Source organism: Ochotona curzoniae, unplaced genomic scaffold (assembly GCF_017591425.1).
Source record: "Ochotona curzoniae isolate NIBS_2020 unplaced genomic scaffold, NIBS_Ocur_1.0 scaffold_1037, whole genome shotgun sequence".
In the NCBI taxonomy this organism is placed as follows: domain Eukaryota; kingdom Metazoa; phylum Chordata; class Mammalia; order Lagomorpha; family Ochotonidae; genus Ochotona; species Ochotona curzoniae.
The window spans coordinates 33,121,426-33,143,054 of NW_024467083.1; the positions used below are offsets into that span (position 1 = coordinate 33,121,426).

General features: G+C 53.6%; 1 protein-coding gene across 1 annotated transcript; it reads right to left on the reverse strand.

Moving 5' to 3' along the window:
- Positions 1-1,270: 1,270 nt before the first annotated feature.
- Positions 1,271-11,256, reverse strand: PMVK (phosphomevalonate kinase). Its single transcript, XM_040998997.1, has 5 exons — positions 10,950-11,256; positions 7,764-7,827; positions 4,787-4,939; positions 2,714-2,843; positions 1,271-1,673 (listed from the first exon to the last, which is right to left on the reverse strand). Exons 1-5 carry the CDS (start codon positions 11,042-11,044, stop codon positions 1,537-1,539), a joined length of 579 nt encoding a protein of 192 aa, XP_040854931.1. The 5' UTR covers positions 11,045-11,256; the 3' UTR covers positions 1,271-1,536.
- Positions 11,257-21,629: the final 10,373 nt, after the last annotated feature.

The window sequence follows — 21,629 nt, forward strand, 5'->3', positions numbered from 1 at the left end:
TGGCTTATCCCCCAGAGCCAGGTCTGGGCCGGACTGAAGCCAGGAACCCAGAACTCAATCTAGTTCTATAACATGAGTGGCAAGAGCCCAACCAGCAGAACCAACAGCTGTTGTCTCCCCAGGATGCTGGAATATGGAGCAGGACCAAGATGAGATCCAGACGCCCAATGTAGGATACAGGCATGCCAGGTGACACCTTAGCTGCACCTTAGTGCTACACACTCCAACTCCTCCTTTAATTCCTTCGTCCACTAACTTGTGGAAATCTGTGTGTGTCTTTGTTGGGGGGGGGCACCAACTGCTCAAGGGTCCCTCATCACTACCACAGCTCAGGCTCCAGGGCCGCTCTCAGAGTGACAGGCAAGACGCCCATCCCACCCTCCCTGGCTACTTCATTCTCTACCAGGTTCTCAGATCCATTATCCTCCGCATTCACCAGACAGGCCCCAGGGACTCGGGGCTCACTTCCATGACTGAAATTGTTCTCAAGCCATCTGTGCTGGGTCCCAAAGTATGAAGTCCAGGCAGCAGCCACAGTGCTAGCACCCCGAGATTAAGGTGTCAGGACTGCCCCTGGACAAGTCGGGCCCTGGGCCGTGAGATCCCAGCCCCAGCCCTGACTTCAGGCTTCTGGCTCCCAGGGTGCCTCTCAGCCTCTTCTTCCATGGAAAGCTCTTTGAGGAACAGCCTGTGTCCTGTTTACCTGGCTGTCCTGGAGCCTGGCACCCAGCAGGGGAGGCGGCAGCAGAGGACGAAGAGACTGGGCCAAGAGCGCGGCAGGTTCAGCTGGGGTCATACAGAGCCCATCACCTTCTCAACATGAGAACAAACACAAAGCATGAGAGGAGAATGAGGTCAGCTAGAAGAAGGGACAGAGAGGCTCGGCCTCAAGATGCCAAGGGGCCAGGGCCTTGGCACCGCATACTCAGGAATGTGGCAGGGATGTAGGCCATGGCAGAGCATCGGGCAGCTTCCATTCTGCCCTGAGCATGAACACTTAGGAACCCTCTGACCCTGCTTCACCTTGCTGAGTTCTTGGCATGTGCCAGTCACTAAAAGAAACACAACACTCCCTGCCCATTTCACAAGGCGGCAAAAAAGAATCTTGAAGAAATGCAGAAACCCCAAAAGCCTCACATACTTCCAAGGGGCCCTTGCCAGGCCAGCGCCAAGGCCGGGGCCCTGGGACTTGCATCCCATCTCTGCCAGGAACAGGCCTGCCACCTGCAGGGTGTGTGTGGGAAATAAGAGCTGCTGAGCTCCAGGTGTGTGCCTCAAGGAGGTTTATTGGAACCCCACAGGGCAGCCCAACTCAGGGAATCGAGACCACTGCAGGCCAATGCTTCTGCTCCACACACAGCTGTCTCCCCTCTTGGAGGCTGAGGTAGTCTCTCTGTGGAGAAAACAGGGTCCCCACAGATCTCCCAACATATCCAGCATCCACCAGCACTCGCAGAAACTCAGTTTTAGGCTGTCTGCACAATCAGGGGCCTTCCCCTGCCCTGCACCACAGCACCACAGCACCACCCCAGAGCCCTAAAGCCTGGAGCGGACAAACTCCAGCAGCTTCCCCAACTGCTCCTCCAGGTGCTGGGCGTCTCCGTGGTTCTCCAGGACCCAGTCGAAGTCCCCAAAGTCATCCAGGCCACATTCTGACTCAGCATCGTCTACCCCTGTGGAGGAGACATGGTGAGGTCAGGCCCCAGCAATCCACACCTACCCCCCACTCCACCCCTGCCTCTCCTCTGCTCCCTCAAGCCAAGCTCTCCCACCCCTGGGTTCATGCTAACACCATGAAATTCTGGACACATCGAGCAGCCATGGCCCCCTGAACCCTCCCTCTGGGGTCCCTGTGGATTTACCACTTCTCATGCCACCACATAGTTCACCCAGGCTAGCTGTGTCTACTTGTGTCCCCATACCCACACGACCTGTCCTCTTCAAGATACCTCTATGTTCCAGGGTTACAGGCAGAGGCGAGCAGCCACCTCCCACTCTTAGGGACCTGGGAAAGAGACTGAAGCTTCCTGGACCCAGGGCCACATGAAATGGTAATGACAGTGGCTGTCCGGGTGCAGCTGGTACATGATAAAGCGAGATCATGTTTAGAAGCTGCGGAGCACAGGTGTGGCCTGCCTGGCTACCCAGAAGCTGGGCAGCCATTAGGAGACCCGGACCCCTGGGCTCTGACCCTGGGAGAACAACAGGTCTGAGTTGTGCCTCTGAGCTGTCCACAGAGGAGGGCCCAGCAAGGGGACGGCACTGGGATACCCAGCAGACCTTTCCCTGCTACCCCCACCACTGTGTTCATCAAACAGGAGCGCAGTTTACCAGGTCCACCCTCTGGCCACCACTGCCCCCAGCAGACTGGAAAGCTAAGGACCACAGGGCTGCATCCCTGGCCAACTCTCCCAGGAAGCCCACTCGCTCTGAGAAGTCAGCCCAGGGAAGGGGACCAAGCCAAGGCCACAAAAACACACCCTTGCCACTCCACTCCTTAATCTGATTTTCCTCTCCAGTTCCTTTCCATGCCTTTCTAATCCTGAGCCCCAAGTTTCGGATGCCCTAATAACCTCTCACTGGTTCCCTCAGGGCTGCTGGGGAGGAGCAAGAAACTTAGATCTTGAGGGTGAGTGCCTGCACCCCACAGCCCTACCCATGGGTGACGAAGCCATGACCCTAACCCTGGGGACAGTCACTGCGAGCAGCTCACCCAGCGTGAACACCCAGCCCCGCTGCTGTCGGCTCTGCTCCGAGGCCACCACACGGACCGTCTGCGTCACAGCCCCATAGGCCTCCTGAAACCACTGGATGTCGGATACCCTCCGTGCGTCACTCACCAGCTGCGGAGGAGGGACACGGACAGGTGAGCAACAGGACACCACGCCGCTGGAGGGGAGGGAGAGGGGAGCAGTGGGACAGCTCCTCCCTAACAGCAGCCTGGATACTGCTCAGCATTCATTCACTCATTCACCAGATGTCTGCCATCCGCATCCTCCACTAACTCCACCTTCACTGTTCGTGCTATATCCACCCATTCCCAGCCAAACCCAGTGGGCTCTGTTCCATCCGGGTCACAGAACGAGGCTCTCCCCACCCAACCACTCCCCTTCCACTTCCCCTTCCTCTCAGCAGCTGGGGAAGCATTTCCTCCACCTTCCATCTCTCCTCCACACGGGGCCCTCCAGGGCACCCCCATCTCACGAGGAGCCAAGGCCAAGCTCTTCGAACTCTACCCTTTACCTCTCACCCTCATCCACTCCGGCCCTACCCCTCCTTCACCCACAGCAAGCACACAGAGCACCCCTGCCTGCCTTTATGTTCTGCAAACGATGTCCTAAATACCCAGCTGCTTTTCCAACGCTTCCCCCTATCCGTAAAACTGCCCTCAACCATCCCCAGTCCCTGGCCCATCTGCAGGCCCAGAGCTCTGTGCCCGGCCTAGGCAGACTGTGTTTGCCAGCAGAATGAATGAGGCTGGGAAAGGAGAGGGACACACACAGGGCACCTGTCACAGGGCATCAGCTCAGGCCCAGGCTACCACAGCTTCCCTGGGCAGGTGCCCTATAACCGGAAGTGGGGAAGTGGGAAAGAAAAGGCAAGGCAGGGGGCTAGTGTGGTGGCTCAGTAGGCTGATCCTCTACCTGCAACAGCGAGCATCCCATATGAGTACCAGTTGTAGTCCTGGCTGTTATCTACTTCCAATCTAGCTCCTTGTTTATGGCCTGGGAAAGCAGCAAAGGATGGCCTAAAGCCTTGGGCCTTGCACCCACATGGGAGATCCAGAAATTCCTGGTTTCTGGCTTTGGATTGGCTCAGCTCCAAACATTGTGGCCATTTGGGGAATGAGCCAATAGATGGAGATATTCTCTCTCTTTCTCTTTCTCTCTCTCTATCTATCTATATATCTCCCCTGCCCTTCTCTCTGTAAATCTGCCTTTCAAATAAAATAAATAGATTTTTAAAAAGCCTATGGAGGCCCTGGTGTGGTGGACTAGTGGCTAAAGTCCTTGCCTTGAATGTGCCAGGATCCCATATGGGCGCTGGTTCTAATCCTGGCAGTCCCGCTTTGGCAGCCTGGGAAAGCAGCCAAGGATGGCCCAAAGCCTTGAGACTCTCTGCACCAGCATGGGAGACCTGGAGGAAGTTCCTGGCTCCTGGTTTCGGATCAGCTCAGCTCCGGCTGTTGCAGCTGCTTGGGGAGTGAATCATTGGATGGAAGATCTTCCTCTCTGTTTCTCCTCCTCTCTATATACCTGACTCTGCAATAAAATAAATAAATACATCTTTTTTTTTAAAAAAAAAAAGCCTATGGAATTGTATCATAATTTTTTTTAAATGAAAAAAAAAAAAAGGCAAGGCAGGCAGGTGCAAGGCCATGTGCCCAGACTCTGCTTCCAGAAGAAGCTTGATTTATGCGAGGGACAGAGAGAGTTGAGGGAGCTGCAGCTGAGGTGGAAGGTGGCTGCCAGGTAGCAGGTGCTGATGGTGCAAACCCAAACACTAGGGCCAAGGAGCTCTCTATGGCTCCTGAGCACAGGAGGGAGGCCACCTGGGTATTCTGAACCCATGGGCCAAGACTCGGCTTGCCTTTTCCAAAGGGCACTCTGCTTGCTGCACGATAAATGGTTCACAGCGTGCAAAAGCCAGCATGGAGGTTACTGTGGCTGTCCCAGAAAGAGATGCAGGGAACATGGACCGAGCTGAGGCAGAGGGGCAGGGCCACTGCAGAGGGCCAGGGCACAAGGCTTCTCTCAGCTGCCTGCCAGCCTGGGAGCTCTCTTACCCAGATGGGCTGGGAGACGCCCTCCACAATCTTCCTGCAGAAGAAGCCTGGGTCGGCCTGGCGCTTCTCCTCTCCCCAGCGGATCATGTCCCTCCGATAGGCCTCCTTGTAAGTGCTGGCGTCCAGGAGTCTCTGAAAGTCCAAGCCGTGCTCCTGTGCAAAGCACAGGGTGCGATAGCTGTGGCATCGGTGTCCCAAAGCCAGAAGCACTCACCCACTGCGTACCCTGCCCTTGCCCACCTCCCCCTCCCATTTGTTTTTCCCCCCATCCTCCTATTTATTTTTCAAAAGGCAACAGGGAGTGGAAGGCCCAACAGAGTCAGCAAGGGAAAGGGCCTGGAAAATTCAGAAGGGGTTTTGTCTTCAAAACATGCAGTCTTGGTTTTTCTATTTGGCAAGTTGTGCCTTTCCAATTATTTCTGGCTTAAACTAATCCTGAAATTAGTCTGTGTCCCCTGGGCGCAGGCTTAGCCCTCAACAAAAGTGGGAAAGCTGGACAAAGCCGCACACCCCATCCTCCCATCACCCTTTGTGGCATGGCTTATCCCAAGCCCCCAGCCCCTCCCTTCCTTCAGACCCCAGGCTCCTGGTTCCAGGCTGGGACAGGACTCTTTCATTCAGCTTCGGGCAGAAGGTATCTCGGGCTGCAGGGGCTGTTCTGACCAGGGGACACTCCAGGCCTGAGTGCTGCCCTCCAGGGGCTGACAGCCACATGGCTCCCTCCCCAGGGCTCCCGGGGGTTAGGGCCTGGGAAGCATCATGATCAAGAGGAAAACCAGGTAACAAGTGGGAGGCGGCCTTCACCTTGTGGGAAACTAATGTCACCAGGAAGGTTCTGAAATTTGGAGGGTTCCTATTTATTTTTCAAAGTCATATTTTAGGGCTTGGAGCTGAGGCCTACTGGCTAAATCCTTGCCTTGCAAGCGCCAGGGTACCATATGGGCGCCAGTTCTGGTCCTGGCAGCTCCACTTTCCCTCCAGCTCCCTGCTTGTGGCCTGGGAAAGCAGTCAAGGATGGCCCAAAGCCTTGGGACCCTGCACCTGTGTGGGAGACCCGGAGAAAGCTCCTGTCCCGGCTTCAGATCAGCTCAGCTCCGGCCACTGCAGCCACTAGTGCATCAGCAGACAGGTCTTTCTCTCTGTCTCTCCACCTCTCTTATATCTAACTGTCCAACAAAAATAAATGAAACTTTGAAAAAAATAAACCTATTTTAACAAGGCTGTCATTTGATCCACATAGTTTAAAGTGTAAAAAAACATATATTCGGGCCTGGCGCGGTGGCGCAGTGGTTAAGGTCCTCGCCTTGCACGCCCGGGATCCCATATGGGCGCCGGTTCTAATCCCGGCAGCCCCGCTTCCCTTCCAGCTCCCTGCCTGTGGCCCGGGAAAGCAGTCGAGGACAGCCCAAAGCTTTGGGACCCTGCACCCGCGTGGGAGACCCAGAAGAGGCTCCTGGCTTCGGATCGGCATGGCATCGACCGTTGCGCTCACTTGGGGAGTGAATCATCGGACGGAAGATCTTCCTCGCTGTCTCTCCTCTCTGTATATCCGCCTTTCCAATGAAAAAATAAAAATAAATCTTTAAAAAAAAAAAAAAAAAACAAAAAAAAACATATATTCATTGGGAGCTGGCGCAGTAGCATAGCAAGTTAATCCTCTGCCTATGACACCAACACCCCTTATGGACACTGGTTAAAGTCCCAGCAGCGCTACTTCTGATCCAGCTCCCTGCCCTTGGACTGAGAAGGCAGCAAAGGATGGCCCAAGTCCTTAGGACCCTGCACGCACATGGAAGACCCAAAAGAAGCTCCCAGCTGCTGGCTCCCATTTTCAGATTAATTCAGCTCTGACTGTTGTGGCCACTGGGGTAATAAACCAGCAGATGGAAGAGCTTTCTGTCTCTCTTTTCTCTATAAAATCTTTTAAAAATAAACTTTTAAATAAATAAATATATATATATATATGGGTCTGATGTGGTAGCCTAGTGGCTAAGGTCTTTGCCGTGCATGCTCTGGGATCCCATATGTGTGCCGGTTCATGTCCCAACTGTTCTACTTCCCTTTCAGCTCCCTGCTTGTGGCCTGGGAAAACAGTCGAGGACAGCCCAAAGCCTTGGGACCCTGCACCCGTGTGGGAGACCAGGAAGAAGTTCCTGGCTCCTGGTTATGGATCGGCTCAGCTCTGGCCATTGTGGCCGCTTGGGGACTGAACCAGCGGATGGAGGATCTTTTTCTCTGTCTCCCTTTCTCTCTGTAAATCTGCCTTCCCAATAAAAACAAATAAATCTTTAAATATATATAAGTACATGTATATATTTTATGCATTCATATGTTATACATGTATATTATATGCTTATATATTTGTTTATAGTCATATATACATATATGTGTGTATACATATATATACGTATATTGGCATATATATGTATATATATACACACAGTCATCTACAGTGGAAAAAGTCTCTCTCCTCTCACGCCCCCTCCCTGGGGTCAGCCCAGGATGCTCCACGCGCAGGTGCACCCCTCAGGTGACTCAGGCGCACTAAGTGTATATTTATACATTGTCTACAGTTCCCAGTCATCCCAGGTTTTCTCTTTAGTTGCACAAAGGCAACACTTTCCACACTCTGTTCTACACCTTACTGTTGGATTCCCCTCACATAATAACCTACCCTGGCAGTCCACGTGCAGCCCAAGTCCCTACCTGTCTAAGGAGACAATCTCTCTGAGACTGAGGGGCCACACAGCATCAAAGCTGCCCCTGCTGCATCTCCAGGACACACATTCTGGAACATTCCAATGAGTGAGGTCAGCTGAACGTGACCCCAAAGATTCACCCACCAGAAACCACGCGCCGTGGCCACCCTTGTGGGCGGCGTCATCGAGACCATGCTAAGGACTCCGGCAGCAGCCACAATTCCCACACCTGGGGAGGCCTCCACCCCAACCAAGGATGCCACCAGGTCACCAGCTACCTGAGCATACTGTTCCTTGAGTGGACCAGAGAGCCGGAGGATAGCACAGACGCCAGCGCCAAGCCTATGGGCAAGGAGAAAAGAACCATGGTTAACGAAGAGCATCCAGAAGCTTCCGTGCCCCAAAAGCAAGTGGAATCCAGGGGGCCAGAACTGAAGTTCTACTTCTATGACCAGTGGCTCTGTGACATGGAGCTCTGTGACAGATCTCAGCCTCTCCAATCCTATTTCCTCATCTATAAAATAGAAATAACAGCTTCTGTGTGTGTTTCCATTGTGAAACTCCAATGACTGCAAGAGACTAAGGGGTAAAATGCACAAAATGAAATCAGTGGGCCGGATTAGGTGACTACAGGTAAACGGAACTAATCTTGTCACCACCAGGGGGCGCTCTCATCTCAACCAACTTAACACCACAAACTGAACTCGTATATCCTGTCACTCCACGTCCTTAACCAACCATTTCTTGGGTGGTGTATTTGGACCCAAGCAATACAAATGTGAACGAGACTCTTGATCCCAGCTCTGGCCTTACAGTGGTACAATGCTGGGATGAATGGCCGTATCATTCCATGTCTTCAATAAGAAACTGAAGTAGAGTAAGAACTGCCTGGCCCGGTGCAAACACTACAAGTACTGAAGGCAGCACTGCCACATCTCAGGGTCAGCATGGTGGCCTGGTGAGCTAATCCTCCATCTGGAGCACAGTGTCCCACATGGGCACTGCTTCATGTCCTGGCTGCTCCACTTCTTCTTTTTTTTTTTTACATTTATTTATTTTTATTACAAAGTCAGATATATACAGAGAGAAGGAGAGACAGAGAGGAAGATCTTTCATCTGATGATTCACTCCCCAAGTGGCCGCAATGGCTGGAGCTGAGCCAATCTGAAGCCAGGAGCCCAGATCCTCTTCCAGGTCTCCCACACAGGTGCAGGGTCCCAAGGCTTTGGGCCGTCCTCGACTGCTTTCCCAGGCCACAAGCAGGGAGCTGGATGGAAAGTGGAGCTGCCGGGATTAGAACCTGTGCCCATTTGGGATCCCAGCATATTCAAGGTGAGGACTTTAGCCACTTGGCCACGGTGCCATGCCAGGCTGCTCCACTTGTAATGCAGCTCCCTGGGGAAGCAGCAGAGGGGGGCTCAAAGCCTTAAGTCCCTGCACCTATGTGGGAGACCCGGAAGAAGCTCCTGGCTCCTTGCCCTAGCCTGGCCCAACTCTGACTGTTGTAGCCATTTGAGGAGTGAACCAGCACATGAGAGATCTCACTCCCTCTTCTCTCCTTCCCTCTCTCGAATAAATAAAAAGAAATACATCTTTAACAACAACAAAAGGATAGCATAGAGAACCAGCACAGTGGCACAGCAAGATAAACCACAGTGAAATAAGCCAATATCAAGTGCTGGTTCAAGTCCCAGCTGCTCCACTTCCAAACGGCTTCCATCACGCACCTAGGAAGGCAACAGAAGACAGCTCAAGTACTTGGGTCCCTGTTCACTATCTTGGAAATGCAGATAAAATTTCTATAACTTTGGGCCTGGCAGCGTGGCCTAGTGGCTAAAGTCCTCACCTTGAACACACCAGGATCCCATATGGGCATTGGTTCTAGTCCCGGCAGCTCCACTCCCTGCTTGTGGCCTGGGAAAGCAGTCGAGGACAGTCCAGAGCTTTGGGACCCTGCACCTGTGTGGGAGACCTGGAAAGAAGTTCCTGGCTCCTGGCTTCAGATTGGCGCAGCACCAGCCGTTGCGGCCTTTGGGGAGCGAATCATCGGATGGAAGTTCCTCTGTCTCTCCTCCTGTCTGTAATCTGCCTTTTCAATTAAATAAATACATTTTTAAAAAAGATGTATTTATTTATTTGGAAATCAGAGTTAGAGAGAAATCTTCCATCTGCTGATTCATTCCCCAGCTGGCAGCAACAGCCAGAGTTGGGCCCGGCTGAAGCCAAGAGCCAGGAACTTCATCTGAGTCTCTGACATGGGTGCCATCCTCCTCCGCTGCTTTCCCAGGGTGCAGTACCAGGGAGCTCGCTGGGAAGCGGAGCAGCCAGGACTCAAACCAGCACCCATAACAGAGGCCTTACCCATCACACCACAACACAGGCCCCACAATGAACGGTTTTTGATTTGCAGTTGGCAAGACTGTAGACCACAGAACCCACACCATGGGGGGCCTGGCTGTGCTGTCATGTGGGGAGGCCATGAGATACAGCTGCTTGAAGCAATCTTTGCATTCAGACGGAGCTGAACTGAATCCTAGATTTGCTGAATACTTTGAGATCCGGGCATGTTTCCTTGGTTTGCTTTTGATCATTTCAGAGGCTGGTTTCCTTCATCTGTGACATTTTAACAATGTAGTGCTGGGCCCGGCGCGGTGGCGCAAGTGGTTAAAGGTCCTCGCCTTGCACGCCCGGGATCCCATATGGGCGCTGGTTCTAATCCCAGCAGCCCTGCTTCCCTTCCAGCTCCCTGCCTGTGGCCTGGGAAAGCAGTCGAGGACAGCCCAAAGCTTTGGGAACCTGCACCCGCGTGGGAGACCCAGAAGAGGCTCCTGGCTTCGGACCGGCATAGTATCGGCCCGTTGCGGCTCACTTGGGGAGTGAATCATCGGACGGAAGATCTTCCTCTCTGTCTCTCCTCTCTGTATATCCGCCTTTCCAATAAAAGAATAATAAAAATAAATCTTTAAAAAAAAAAAAAAGGAAAACTCATGCTAACTTTAAAAAAAAAAAAAAAAAAACAATGTAGTGCTGCACCTGACAAAGAGGTTAGGGGGATTCAGGGAGGTCACCGCTGCACACAGCTCCGGACACATGGTAAAGGCTCAAAGTCCTTCAAGTGTTGGGTGCTGAGCCACATCTGGGATGTAGTTCCAAAGCCAATGGGCTGGCTGAACCTCGGCCCCTCCTCCTCGTGACAACGTGGTGTCAGTCACCAACGCTCCCTGGCCAGGAGCTGTCATGCACGCTGGTTCCGGGCCATTTAAAGACCTACAGCCTAGGGGTTTCGGAGAGGCGGGTGGTCTCTGGGGCGGTCTCTGGTGTCTGGGGTGGGTGTGGCACGGCGGCAATCCTGCTCCCACACCCCCTGATCCGCAGCGCTGCTCCTGCCCTGTCCCCCCGGACCCCCCACTCAACGCTCACTTGCAAACGCACCCCTGGAGTCACTCCTCCCGCCCCTCAGACACCTGCGCTGCAGAGCCTCGGTCACGAAGTCCTTCCCGGATTTCCTCTTCCCGCTGAACAGCAGCACCAGCCGCGGGGCGCCTCCCTGCGGGGCCATGGGGCCGGGCGAGCGCTCGGCCGAGGCTTCCCCAGCCCACGCGGGCAGCCGAGGGGTGCCGCCCGCCCTCCTCCTGCCTACGCAGAGGGCAGACGAGCCCGAAACCGCGCCCCCATGTTTCCACCCGCGTCTAAACAGAGACAGAAAGGAGGAGAGAACCCTGCAGAGAAACCTTCATTCCCAGGACCGCCCGGACCCCTGAGGCAGCCCCCCTGCCCGGACGCAAATGGAACAGTCCAGGCCCCGCCCAGCGCTTACGTCATAACCCCCCACCGCGCAGACTCCGGGGCGGGCCGGGCGCGACTACGTTCCCGTTAGGGGGGATGACTCCCTACTATTTTTGAAATGAACCTTACATTCTCTTACCTTTAAGGCCCTAAATACATTAAGAAAACACTAACCGGCACTAGAATTGTTGAAGACGTTTCTCAAGCTGCCTTTGTGTTTCTGTATGGTAAATCATGGGCCAAGGCAAATCCTCGAGTTCCCCACTGGGAGAATGGATCGTTCCGGAGAGATGACGTGACCCTGACACCACGGGGCTGTGTCTGGTGACGTCAGGCCGGGGCCGCGGGGTGTGCTGGGGGGGCGGGTGTGGTCGGTGGAGGCTCCGCTGCTTGGAGCCCTGCGAGCGCCCGTGATTCCCGCTTCGAGCCGCGGCCTCCCTTGGCCAGGCGGGAGCGGCAGCCGGAGTGTGGCGTCCCAGGGCCGTGGAGGCCTCCCTGGCCGGATGGCTCAGCTTTCAGGCCTCCCATGTGGGGCACGCAGCGGCCCACGGACTTGAGCCATTCAACTTTGCCTTCCCAAGCCACAGGCAGAGAGCAGGATGGGAAGTGGAGCATCCGGGACTTGAACCGGCGCCCATGTGGGATCTGTGCCACACTGCCGCCCCCGATAATAGCCCCTCCTACAGGGCAGCAATAAGAAGCAAGAGAGAGGGTAGCGTAAATACCTTGCAGCCTCCGAATATACCGGGATCGTTTACTCTGGGCTCTTGGTGGTTTTACAGTTTGTATGACAACCCAGCTCATCTTTGCCCTTTACCTGGGACTCCACTCATGGAGGCCAGCGCATGACCCTGCCTACCGCTCTCTCTTTCCTGCTGCCTTGCTCACAGGGTCTTTCCCCTCCAGGGATCCAGACCCCACACTCATCTCCAAGGCTAGGCAGTGAATGGCAAACTTGCCCATATCCGAGCCCCTCCCCCAGAGGTTTCCTCCAGCCTCTGGTTTTGGTCTCTGGTGTCCAAGCATTGAGCTTCGCCCCACCCTCCCTTCCCATTTCAGTCTCCAGGCCATCCTCCTGGCTCCTCCTAAGGTTCCTGGCCTGAGCTACGGCTTCCCCTGCACCAGGCTGACGCTGCTGGCGGTTCCTTCTGCTTCACTCCCGGTTTCCCTCCCCACCCGTTAGCTGTCATCATTCTCGGTGACCTCAACCTACTGGGGGCCAGTCCCTCTGCCTGCCTGCTCCATTCCTTGGCCCTCACTGTACCAAGGCTTTTTCCTCCTCCAGCACCTGCCAGAGACATACCTTGTCATCACCACCCTTCCAGGTCTCTTGCGCAAATAGTCCCCCAAGCGATACTTCCCTCCCAAGCCCACCACCAGCCCACGAAACTCCTGAGCATATGTGACGCCCTGTCTTTCCATAACCCAGGGGAAATGCCAACAGGGCACCATGCAGACATCCGGGGCAAGCTGCTGAGTGAGTCCTGTGCCCAGCCAATGGGAGGTGAGGCAGGGAATCGGGGGGATGGGGGTGACTGGAGGGGCACACAGAACAAGGCCAGAGAGGCAAACTGGGACGGCCTGGGGTCTCCATCTGGAAGCTCAGGATATCTGATTGCACTGCCTCACAGGAACTCAGGAAGATGATGTAGGTGCAAGCTGAGGCTGGCCCAGGACCCTAGGGAGACCCCCAAGAACTCAGGAACACAGTTGCCCGGAGAGTCCCTGGTCACAGAAGAGGCAGGCTACTCCATGGAGGTGTCCAGGCCTCTGTGAAGGACGCTTGCACACAAGAGACTGCTTGTGTCTGCAGGAAGACAGAGTGAGGGCGTGGGGGAAATGGACCAGCTTTCCCAGCTGTGGGGAGGGGAGGCAGCTAGGCCCCATCAGTGTCCCCTCAACCCCACCCTGGGGTCAGAGTCCTGAGCGAGGGGCAGTCAAGGTCAGTCCCGCCAAAGGCAAGCCTGTCCACCATGGCTCAGCGGCACCTTCCCCTAGCTTGCTTCTCTTTACCTGAGCTCGCCACAGCGGCCACCCAACTGACCCGCCTTGCCACGTGTGAGTGTGATTTGCAAGTGCATGTGGCCACCACTGCTCCAGGAGCAGCGAAGCCCGGAGCCTGGCTGGTGAAGGACAGGGCAACAGGAGAAGGAGAGGCAGAATCTTTTGGGGGTCTACGAAGGAAAGGTTGTTCAACATGTACTGTAGTACCTAAACTGGGCCAGTTATTGCTGTAGACACTGTGGTAAGGGAAACAGAACATGCTGTGCTCGTGGGAGATGGCATAGTAGCATAGCAAGCTAATCCTATGCCAGCGGCTCCAGCATCCCATATCAGCACTGGTTCTAGTCCTGGCTGCTCTACTTCCCATCCAGCTCCCTGCTAACAACCTCGCAAGGCAGCAGAGAATGGCCCAAAGCCTTGAGACCCTATACCCACGTGAGAGACCTGGAAGAAGCTCTGGGCTCCCAACTTTGGAAAAGCCCAGGTGTAGCTTCTCCTCTTACATCCTCTCTTCCCCCAGATACAGGGAGGAAAAAGGAGAATGTGGAAACAGTGGATAAGCCCAGCTCTGGCTGTTACGACCAGCCGATGAAAGATCTCTGTTTCTGTCTCTCCCTTTCTTTGTAACTCTTTAAAGTAAAATCTTAAGATTTGGGCCCAGCACGACAGTATAGCAGTTAAAGTCCTTGCCTTGAATGCCTGGGATCCCATATGGGTGCTGGTTCTAATCCCGGCAGCCCTGCTTCCCATCCAGCTCCCTGCTTGTGGCCTGGGAAAGCAGTCGAGGACAGCCCAAAGCCTTGGGACCCTGCACCCATGTGGGAGACCTGGAAGAGCTCCTGGCTCCTGGCTTCAGATTGGCTCAGCTCCAGCTGTTGCGGTCACTTGGAGAGTGAACCATTGGATGGAAGATCTTCCTCTCTGTCTCTCCTCCTCTCTGTATTTCTGCCTTTCAATAAAAATAAATAATACATCTTTAAGAAAAAAAATCTTAAGATTTGGGGCCTGGCATGGTAGCCTAGTGGCTAAAGTCCTTGCCTTGCATGCACTGGGATCCCATAGGGTGCCAGTTCGTATCCCAGCTGCTCTACTTCCCTTCTAGCTCCCTGTTTGTGGCCTGGAAAAGCAGTCAAGGATGGCCCAAGGTCTTGAAACCTTGTACCCATGTGGGATACCCAGAAAATACTCCTGGCCCCTGGTTTTGGATTGGCTTAGTTCTGGCCATTGCAGCCACTTGGGGAGTGAACTAGTAGATGGACCATCTTTCTGTTTCTCTTCCTCTCTGTATATCTAACTTTCCAAAAAAAAAAGTAAATAAATCTTTAAAATAATAGATAGATAGATAGATAGATAGATAGATAGATAGATAGATAGATAAAGAAATACATGCTGGGGCTCCCGAGCCAGACATTTTCTGGGCAGGACAGCCTCCTGGACAAGCAGTCCCACCATATCCCACCTCTGCAGGCTGCTCCCCTGTCCCCCGGGTCAATCCCCCTTCCTTCCAGCAGTCCCAGCACTGTGTAATCAGCCTCTATATACAAATGATGCCAGCCCAGGGCCAGGCACAAGGGGAGTTCCCCATAAATGACTGAATTATAGATGAACAAGTGAGTGGAAGCTGTTTGGGGAGAAGCTGGAAGTCCAGGACTTCAGCCCTGAGGTTGGGAGGGCGTTTTGTAGGTGTCTAAGACCTGGAAACCCCACATCTACCTGCTCAAGGCTCTGGGGCAGCGCCTGTCTTCCCGCTGCTGCCCCCCTGTGGCCACTGCCGGAAGTCCCCGCAGAAAGAGTCTCGGAAGCCACTGCTGGGAACCCAATTGGTGAGGAAGATTCCAAACCAAGGGGAGAAGCCAACGGAGATGCGGAAGGACGCTCGGACTCCACTCTGTCCCTAGCAAGTTTGGACTAGTCACTTCCTCTCTGAACCTCAGGCTCAAAGGGCTCCTCTGAATGAAGAGAAAGGGCTCCTCCCAGAAATCATTATGCCAGCATCCCTTACCAGAGCACCAGTTCCAGTCCCGGCTGCTCCACTTCTGATCCAGCTCTGTGTTAACGCACCTGAGCAAGCAGCAGAAGACAGCCCAAGTGCTTGGACCTCTATACCCATATGGAAGAACTTGAAGAAGCTCCTGGCTCCTGGCTTTCGACCCACCTGTCTTTGCTCTAGTCAATGCAGACATTTAGAGAAAGAAAGAAAAAGTTCACACAATGGCCAAGGCTAGGGCTGAGCCAGGCTGGACTAGGTTGTTGCACCCTCCGGTGAGAGTTGGGTCTGAGGGTGGGCACAGCTGAGTCAGGCTGTAGCACCTGCCAGCAAATGCCGAGACTGGGGGTGGGTCATGCCAGTTTGGGCTGCAGCCAGCATCTGCTGGTACACACTGGGAGCAGGCCTGGCAGGGGAACTTTGGGGACGTCCTTACTGGAAGCTGGGATGAGGGTGGGCTGGTCCGGGCAGGGTTGTAGCACCCATCAGCCAGCACGTGGGCTGGGTCAGGGAGAGGCCAGGCTGAGCTAGGATGCCATACGCAGGGGCACATGTGAGGGCCAGAATGCATGCAGGCTGGTCAAGTTGGACCACAGCTCCCACTGGAATGTTCCAGGACAATGTGCAAGTCATTTCAGGCTGGACTACAGTACCCCCTGGCAAGCGGAAGATCCAGGACTAGGAGCAGGCTTGGTAGGGGAACTATAGGAAATCTAATGCTAAGCTGCAGCTCCTGCTGCTGAGTACAAGAGCCAGGGCTGGGAGCGAGCAGGGCTGCACAAGGCATCAGAAACCCATCAGGATATGTGTTGGCTGGATTTAGAAGCAGGCTTGACTGAGACACAGTCCTCAAGAGTGTGCACATGGCTCAACTGGCTAATCCTCCACCTGCAAGTGTCAGCATCCCATATGAGTGAGGTTCACGTCCCAGCTGCTCTACTTCTTATCCAGCTCCCTGCTTGTGGCCTGGGAAAGCAGTCAAGGACGGAGCAAAGCCTTGGGACCCTGCATCTATGTGGAAGACCCAGAAGAAACTCCCAGCTCCTGGCTTTGGAGTGGCTCAGTTCTGACCATTGCAGCCATTTAGGAAGTGAACCAACAGATGGACCCGGGCCCGGCGGCGTGGCCTAGCAGCTAAGGTCCTCGCCTTGAACACACCAACATCCCATATGGGCGCTGGTTCTAGTCCCGGCAGCTCCACTTCCCATCCAGCTCCTTGCTTGTGGCCTGGGAAAGTAGTTGAGGATGGCCCAAAGCTTTGGGACCCTGGACCCGCATGGGAGACCTGGGGGAGGTTCCTGGTTCCCGGCTTCAGATCAGTGCAGCACTGCCATTGCGGCTCACTTGGGGAGTGAATCATCGGTCAGAAGATCTTCCCCTCTGTCTCTCCTCCTCTCTGTATATCTGACTTTGTAATAAAAAATAAATAAATCTTAAAAAAAAAAAAGATCTTTCTACCTTTCCTTTTCTCTTTCTAAATTTGCCTTTCCAATAAAAATAATTAAATATAAAACACAAACAAGCTAGACAGATACACAACGGTCTGGGCTAGACCTTAACACATGCCAGCACATGCAAAAACTGGGGCTGAAGGTGGGCCTGGTGGGGCTGTCTGGGGGTCACCTTGACTGGTTATAGCACCTGCTGATATATATTAAGACTGGGTGTGTGGGCCCCGGCACAGTAGAATAGCAGTTAAATTCTCGCCTTGAATGCAACGGAATCCCATATGGGTGCTGGTTCTAATACCAGCAGCCATGCTTCCCATCCAGCTCCCTGCCTGTGGCCTGGGAATGCAGTCGAGGATGGCCCAAAGCTTTGGAACTCTGCATCTGCGTGGAAGAAACCAGAAGCTTCTGACACCTGGCTTCAGATTGACTCAGCTCTAGCCATTGCAGCCACTTAGGGAGTAAACCATTAGACGGAAGATCTTCCTCTCTGTCTCTCCTCCTCTCTGTATATCTGACTTTCCAATAAAAATAAATAAATCTTAACAAAACAAAAGACTAGGTCCGTGGCAAGCCAGCTGGGCTGGGCTCGCCTGAGAAATGAGGCTGGGGCTGACACAGATGACCTGGCAGCTGAATCCACTGGCACAAGTGACAGACCACAGCTGCCCCCACACTGGCTGCTGCACACAAGAGTCAGGTCTGAGGACTCCCCAACTAGCTCCTTGTACTCAAACCCCAGCCACGAGGAAAATCACAGGACCTGTGGTCCAAGCTTGGAATGCATGTGTCAGGACTGGACCTCCTCAGTTGCTGATGCTCGTGCAGTGGACAGAGTGCCCAGCTGCACACTGGAGACATGACAGCCAGCTCATCTAGACCAGATGTCTGCCTCGCAGAGGATGGAGAGCAGAATAGGTTAGACAACTCTTCCGACCAAGCTTCAAAGCAAGTATCCTGGTCTGGAGATGCACTAAGGTGGACTTGCTCAGCCAAGAGACCTTGGGAAGATTGTCGCAGCCCTGCTGCAAGGAAGCCAACGATGTCCCAGAACTATCAAAACCACTCAAGGAACACCCTGGCAACATTTTCCCCACATTGGGATTTCTAAGGTGTTGTCAAATGACCATCCCCTATCCCTGGGGGGCTGATGTAGTCTGACAGCAGGAGCAGCCCTCCCCCACCTACCCTGCAGACACAGCAGAGAAAAAAGGAACTGAAACATGCATACCACGCGCCTTCCTCCATACCTTGCCCCTCCCCACTGTTCAGAGGTGCACAGGGACATGCATCCCTCTCAACGACATAACCAATCTTTCATTAAAAAACATAAAAGATTTTCTCGGGGCCCGGCATGATGGCACAATGCTTAAGGTCCTCGCCTTGCATGCCCGGGATCCCATATGGGCGCCGGTTCTATCCCAGCATCCCTGCTTTTCCATCCTGCTCCCTGCCTGTGACCCTGGAAAGCAGTCAAGGATGGCCCAAAGCTTTGGGACCCTGCACCCGCGTGGGAGACCCAGAAGAGGCTCCTGGCTTAGGATAGGCTCAGCTCCAGCCATTGCGGCCACCTGGGGAATGAATCATCGGACGGAATATCTTCCTCTCTGTCTCTCCTCTCTGTATATCCACCTTTCCAATAAAAATTAAAAAAAAACAAATCTTTAAAAAAAAAAAATTCTCAGTCCTGGCACAATGAAGCCAATGTTACATAACCATCAAGACCACTCAGGCCCTGTGTGACAGTGTAGCAGCTAAAGTCCTCGCCTTAAACCTGCTGAGATCCCATATGGGCACTGGTTGTAAACCAGGCAGCCCTACTTCCCATCCAGCTCCCTGCTGGTGGCCTGGGAAAGCAGTCAAAGACGGACCAAAGCCTTGGGACCCTGCACCTGCGTGAAAGAAACCGGAAGAGCTCCTGGCTCCTAACTTTGGATTGGCTCAGCTCCCTTGCGGCCACCTGGGGAGTGAACCATTGGACGGAAGACCTTCCTCCCTGTCTCTCCTCCTCTCTGTATATCTGACTTTCAACAAAAATACATAAATCTTAAAAAAAAAAAAAAGACCACTCAAGCAGCATCCTTGGACCCTTCTCCCCCACAACAGGGACTCTAAGGTGACAGCAAATGACCTTTTCCACCTTGGGTGCTGATGTAGTTTGACAGAAAGGAGTGGACCACCCTTCCCTGGTCCCCTGCATGACACAGGAGGAAGAGAAATAACTAAAGCATTTGTCTCACCCACCTTCCTCCTTACCTCAACCCTCTCCACACTAATCTGAGGCCCACATGGACATGCATCCCGCTCTACTATGTAAGCAATATTAAAAATAAAATAAAATTAGAACAAAAAAAGAGATTCATTTTATTTATTTGAAAGACAGAGTTTAAAAAGAAAGGAGAGAAAGAGGGGGAAGAAAGTGAAGGAGAAGTATCTGCTAGTTCACTTCCCAAATGTCTTCAAAGGCTTTCGCAGGCACATTAGCAGGGAGCTAGATGGGAAGTGGATCAGCCGGGACTGGGTGCAAGCAGTGGCTTAACCTGCTGTGCCACAGCAGCAGCCCTAGCCCTTGACTTTCTGCTCTGCCGTCTGGGAGCACCCCCGAGGAGGGGACGTCTGCCCTGTGGACTCAGCCCTGGGGTGCTGTAGGGGCTCACTGGAGTTGGGGTGCCCTTCACCGGCCTTCCTGTCTGTTTCTTTGTTCCTGTCCCTTGGACTTCCCTATCCCAACCCTTCCTCCTATTGCCCTCACCCCTTTCCCAGCTACATTTTCCCTGGTGTCCTCAGCTCAGCCACTCATGCACGCCACTCATGCACGCTCCCCCCGACCCCTCCCACCTGCCCAGCCTTTCCCCACAGCCTTTCTCGCTCCCTGAGGGTCAGAGGTGGATGCTCCTTGTGAGAGTCACTCCCAGCTGCCTCTGCCAGGCCAGGCCAGGGCCACCCTGTGCAGGTGCAGAGAGGTCATCTCTCCCTTGGCCTTGCTGTAGGCAACAGATATTCCTCCTGCACAACTCCAAACTCCTCACAGGTGTTTGGTGAGGACCCTGGGGCTGTGATCCTGAACTCACAGCAACAGGCTCCCCAGCCCCTGCCCACGCCAGCTCCAGCTTTTGCAATCATTTGGGAGTGTACCAGCAGATGGAAAGTCTCTGTGGCGTCTGCCTTTCAAATAAAAAATGTGTTTAAGCCCTGGGAGGCCAAGGCATTTATGGCAGAGTCCAGCAGGACTTCCACAGTTCACGCGAGCCCTGCCCAGCCAGTAGCCATCTCCACGCACTGTGGGAACGGGACAGTGCCATCTCCTGCTGCCGGACTCCCAGCTCCCCAGGGCCAGGACATCATCTGTAACCTGGAGGCTGGAGTCCTTCCTGGTCAGGAGACAGAGTTGCATAGGTATGACAGAGAGGACGCTTCTAGACCTATGGTGGCTGCAAAGAGGGCCCCCTAGGGCACCTGCAGGCAGGGTAACCAGAACAGCCGAGTTATAGGTCAACAAAACTCCACCAAACCCATCCAGGCTTTTTTTTTTTTTTTAAGATTTATTTTTTATTGGAAAGGCAGATATACAGAGAGAAGGAAAGACAGAGAGGAAGATCTTCCCTCTGGTGGTTCACTCCCCAAATGGCTGTAACAGCTGGAGCTGAGCCAATCTGAAGCCAGGAGCTGAGAGTTTCCTCCTGGATCTGCCACACAGGTGCAGGGTCCCAAGGCCTTGGGCGGTCCGCAGTCCTCGACTGCTTTCCCAGGCCACAAGCAGAGAACTGGATGGGAAGTGGGGCAGCTGGGATTAGAACGGGCACCCATATGGGATCCTGGCACGTTCAAGACGAGGACTTTAGCTGCTAGGCCACTGTACCAGGCCCACACCCAAGCTTAATGGCTTCCTTGAGCCAGCAGTCCCCTGAGCCTGCCTGCCGCTCAACATACCATTTCCTGCTGGGTAGAGAGGGAAACCTCTAGGGGCCCTTAAGAGTTCTTTATGCAAATGATGGGCCCTATCTGTGAAACTGAGGCCTGAGTGAGGGCTAACAGGATACCCAGCCAGCCCAGCCCAGCATGCCAGGGGAGGCCAGGTGGAGGTGCAGGCAGCAAGTACTTGAAGCACCTGTGCAAGAAGGTGAACATTGTGAATGGAGAGAAAATGAGGTTGCTTTTTTTGGTTTGTTTTGTTTTTAAGATTCAGTTCCATAGGCTCAGGGATTGCCCCTCCCACATTCCCCAATTACCTTCCCTCCCGCTGATTAACCCCTTATTATAACAACAATATAGCCCTTCAGCACCAGTCACACATCCATCCTTCTGCTATTTAAGTGTATCCTGACATTGTAGCTATAGACCTCCTACTGTCAAGATATAGTTAACAGTTTCATTGGAGATCTACCTTTGATTTAGGAATAGAGATGCATACTGCATAGTATGTTCCTTCTTGATATGACAGTCACCTTTATACAGTTTCAAAAATGAGGCTCCTGGGCCCAGCGTGACAGCATAGTTGTTTAAGTCCTCGCCTCTAACACACCAGGATCCCATATGGATGCCGGTTCTAGTCCTGGCAGCTCAACTTTCCATCCAGCTCCCTGCCTGTGACCTGGGAAAGCAGTCAAGGAAGGCCCAAAGCCTTGGGACTCTGCACCTGCATGGGAGACCTGGAGGAGGTTCCTGGCTCCTGGCTTCAGATCGGCGCAGCATCAGTTGCAGTCACTTGGGGAGTGAAATCATCGGACGGAAGATCTCTGTCTCTCCTCCTCTATGTATATTTCACTTTCCAATAAAAATAAATAAATCTTTAAAAAAAAAAAAAAAAAGAAGCAGCATGCTACATTGCAGACAGAGGTTAGACCTCAGAAAAGAGCCAAGGGAAGCCGGGGTTCTCTCCAGGGAGGGAGCCCGGGGAACAGGCTGGGGCCCGGTGGGAT

Coding starts and splice junctions, on each gene's coding strand:
- PMVK (XM_040998997.1), bottom strand. CDS start 11,044: ATGGCCCCGCAGGGAGGCGCCCCGCGGCTGGTGCTGCTGTTCAGCGGG. Junction 7,828..10,949: donor ACCGAGGCTCTGCAGCGCAG/GTGTCTGAGGGG, acceptor CCTTGCCCATAG/GCTTGGCGCTGGCGTCTGTG. Junction 2,844..4,786: donor GCGTCTCCCAGCCCATCTGG/GTAAGAGAGCTC, acceptor CCTCCTCCGCAG/CTGGTGAGTGACGCACGGAG.